At 37.9% G+C, this 3,614-nt stretch overlaps 1 protein-coding gene across 1 annotated transcript; it reads right to left on the bottom strand.

The window, feature by feature from the left end:
• Positions 1-334: 334 nt before the first annotated feature.
• On the bottom strand, positions 335-1,326 carry LOC147358050 (olfactory receptor 51A4-like). The gene has a single exon (XM_086340416.1). The coding sequence runs from the start codon at positions 1,274-1,276 to the stop codon at positions 335-337; it is 942 nt and encodes a 313-aa protein (XP_086196542.1). The 5' UTR covers positions 1,277-1,326.
• Positions 1,327-3,614: the final 2,288 nt, after the last annotated feature.

Below are 3,614 nucleotides of genomic sequence, written 5' to 3' on the forward strand. Positions count from 1 at the left end.
ATTTTAAATGACTCAATCCTCTGTCACTTCTAATTACTAGACATTTGTATACACATATAGAATATTACATTAAACATGATCAAAATGGCAAGTGTATATTGTGTTCAAAAGGCTAGTAAAGAAAGCTGAGTGAAAAGAGAGCTTAGAACATTTTATGTTTACATAAGAACTCAATCCTAAATCCTTAACCAGGAAGGCTGAGTCTTCAGTCTTAATAAACACATTGAGAGAAGATATTGTATATTGTAAAGTGGTTAATATATGGTGTGATTGATTAACTATGCTGCTCCATGTCCTGTACTGACTGGATTTACATTGTGGTTAAGAACCCCTGTCAGCTGTATTTTTGACACAGTTTCATTAAAATCAAATTTCTTATCTGCTGGTTCTTCACACAGTATATAACGGGGTTCATCAATGGAGGTACCAGCAGGAATACATCAGCCATGAGGATTTTAACCATTGGGGAACTGTATTTGGCAAACCGGTAGATGACAGATAGGGAGATAATGGGAACATAGAAGATGAGCACAGCAATGATGTGGGAAACACATGTATTGAGGACTTTGAGCCTTTCATTCTGTGATGCTATGCCCAACACTGCTTTAAGTATCAGCATGTAGGACATGAAAATACATGTTATGTCTAGGATGCCTGTGAGAGCCACAAACAAGCCATAAATGACATTAATCTTGTTGTCAGAGCAAGCCAGCTTCATGACATCCTGATGGAGGCAGTAAGAATGGGAAAGGAGATTCTTCTTACAGTATCTTAGATGTTTCAGAGTGAAAGGGAAAGGAAGGATCAACAAAACATTTTTGAGAGAAAAGACAAGGCCTATTTTTATGACTCTGGTACTGGTTAGGATAGAAGCGTATCTCAGAGGATTGCAGATGGCAATAAAGCGATCAAAAGACATGATGAGAAGTACTGATGATTCCATAGCTGAAAATCCATGAATGAAAAACTCTTGGGCAATACAGGCATTGGGGGAAATTCCTGGAGCATTGAACAAGAATATTCTTAGCATGGTAGGGAGAGAGGAGAAGGACAGTCCCAGGTCAGAGACAGCCAACATGGATAGAAAATAATACATGGGTTCATGCAGAGAAGGCTCCATTTTTATGAAAAAGAGGATGGTGCAGTTCCCCACGATGGCAACAATGTACATGAGACAGATGGGAATGGAGACCCAAATGTTGGCAGACTCCAGCCCTGGGATTCCAATGAGGAAGAAGGTAGCGATATCAGTTTCAGAGGTGTTGAAGATGGACATACCAGAATATGAGGAAATCAAGATGAGAGGCCCAGGAAACACTTTCTGCAGTGATGAAAACAGATTGGCTCAAATGCCTGACTCTAGCCTATTGCCATCATTTAAGGTCCTGTGAATCCAAGTGCTATTCATATAGTTCTCAAGTATAAACCTAAATGGATAAAAATAGATACATATAGAGTTAGATGTCAATATCCAACTAAAGATGAAAACTGAGAAAAGGGAAAACAAATTGAAACCTACAAGAGATATAGTTTATAACAGACATACATTCAACACAAGGACTGATAGTTCAACTAAATAGTCATACAGAAAATATTTTATACAAACGAATATAGTTACATATAGTTATCTATTTTCCAAATAAAGAATTTGAGATTTTTGCTTTTCTTATGTATATATAAACTCTCCACTGTTCAGGTGGAGAAGGTGATGACACTCCACTCCAGTACTCTTGCCTGGGAAATCCCATGGACGGAGGAGCCTGGTAGGCTGCAGTCCATGGGGTCGCGAAGAGTCAGACAGGACTGAGCGATTTCACTTTCACTTTTCACTTTCATGCATTGGAGAAGGAAATGGAAACCCACTCCAGTGTTCTTGCCTAGAGAATCCCAGGGACGGGGGACCTTGGTGGGCTGCGGTCTATGGGGTCGCACAGAGTCGGACACGACTAAAGTGACTTAGAGGCAGCAGCAGCAGCAGCAGCCATTGTTAAGGACGTCATTAAAACATCAATGAATTTACATAAAATTCAGAGACAATGTATTTTCCCAAGTCTTCTTATATAAAACAAGGGTTTCATTTTCTTTTCCTTGAGTTTTTTTAGTTCTCTCAAAAAATTTGGTCCTTTTCTCCACAGAGAGTTTTATATCTTTTGCAAAATTTATTTTTAGATTTTACATTGTTGTTATTATTTATAGAATCATTTACTGTCTATTACTATTCTATCTTTCTTAATGATTACTCCAGTATTTTTGCCTGGAAAATTCCATGGATGGGGGAGCCTGGTAGGCTATGGTCCATGGGGTCGCAAAGAGTCGGACACGATTGAGCAACTTCACTTTCTTTCTTTCTGTAGTTCCTTTTGGAGAAGGAAATGGCAACCCACCCCAGTGTTCTTGCCTGGAGAATCCCATGGACAGAGAGGCCTGGTGGGCTGTGGTCTATGGGGTTGCGAAGAGTCGGACACGACTAAGCAACTAACACACACACCAGTCATATAGAAAAATACCATAAATTGTTGTCATAGAAGCCCGTTATCAGACTATATTGATTATTTTTGTATTTTCTCCTCCTACCACAGTTCTGAATGTTCCTTCATCATCTTTCTTCCCCTTGATCCTTTATGCAAGTCTGCAGGCTAAGTTACTTCAGCCGTGTCTGACTTTTTGCAGCACTATGGGCCGTAGCCTGTCAGGCTCCTCTGTCCATGGAAGTTTCCCAGCAAGAATATTGGAGTGGGTTGCCATGCCCTCCTCCAGGGGATCTTCCTGACCCAAGGATCAAACTGTCTCCTAAGCCTCCTACATTGGCAGGTGCGTTCTTTACCACTAGTGCCACCCGAGAAGCTCCTACCCTGTATACACCTCTGTAAAGAAATCCTTCAAAAAACATTCCTGAATCGATTCTTTATGGACATCTATTTGTTGCTGGCACATAGTCTTATGTTCCTTTTAGTTGGAGTGTTCTTCCTCTTTTTAGTCCTTACAATGTTCTCTTTATCATTGATCTTCTGCAGTTCAATATAAAACACACGGGTAGAGATTTACAATTAATATCTTCTACTTGGAGATTGATATTTTCAACCTGATTTTTCAGTTTTGAATGTCCTCTGCCATTATAACTTTCAACATTGTCTAGTAATAACTTTTTTTTAATAACAGTTTTATTGAGTTATAATTCACATACTATACATTTCACTCAATTAAAGTGTAAAATCCAGTGGCTTTTAGTATATTTACTGAGTCTCACAGTCATCTCTACAATCAGTTTTAGAACAGTTTTGAAAAAGTTCAAAATTTTCCAGCTAACTTACTAGTTAGATTGCTTCATATTTTCAAACTCTTCCTTTATTTATGTTGCATTTTGGTGCATTCTTTAGTACTACCGTCTAATTTACTAATTCTGTCTTTATCTGTGTCTGGTCTCTAACAACTATTGAGTTTTATTTCATTTATTCTATTTTTCTTTTTAAATAAAAGTTATTTTAATAATCCTCAATTTCAATTTATAGATACCAATTCCCCCAATAATTTTTCATTTATTTGTATTGTTATTATGGTCTTTAATTTTTTGAGAATAGTAAGGTTGCCTAATTTCAAAATTCATCTCTAGTTTG

Source organism: Bos grunniens, chromosome 15, assembly GCF_055505025.1.
Source record: "Bos grunniens cultivar Pamir isolate PY7600 chromosome 15, Bosgru_T2T1.0, whole genome shotgun sequence".
Taxonomy (NCBI): Eukaryota; Metazoa; Chordata; class Mammalia; order Artiodactyla; family Bovidae; genus Bos; species Bos grunniens.

Coding starts and splice junctions, on each gene's coding strand:
- LOC147358050 (XM_086340416.1), bottom strand. CDS start 1,276: ATGTCCATCTTCAACACCTCTGAAACTGATATCGCTACCTTCTTCCTC.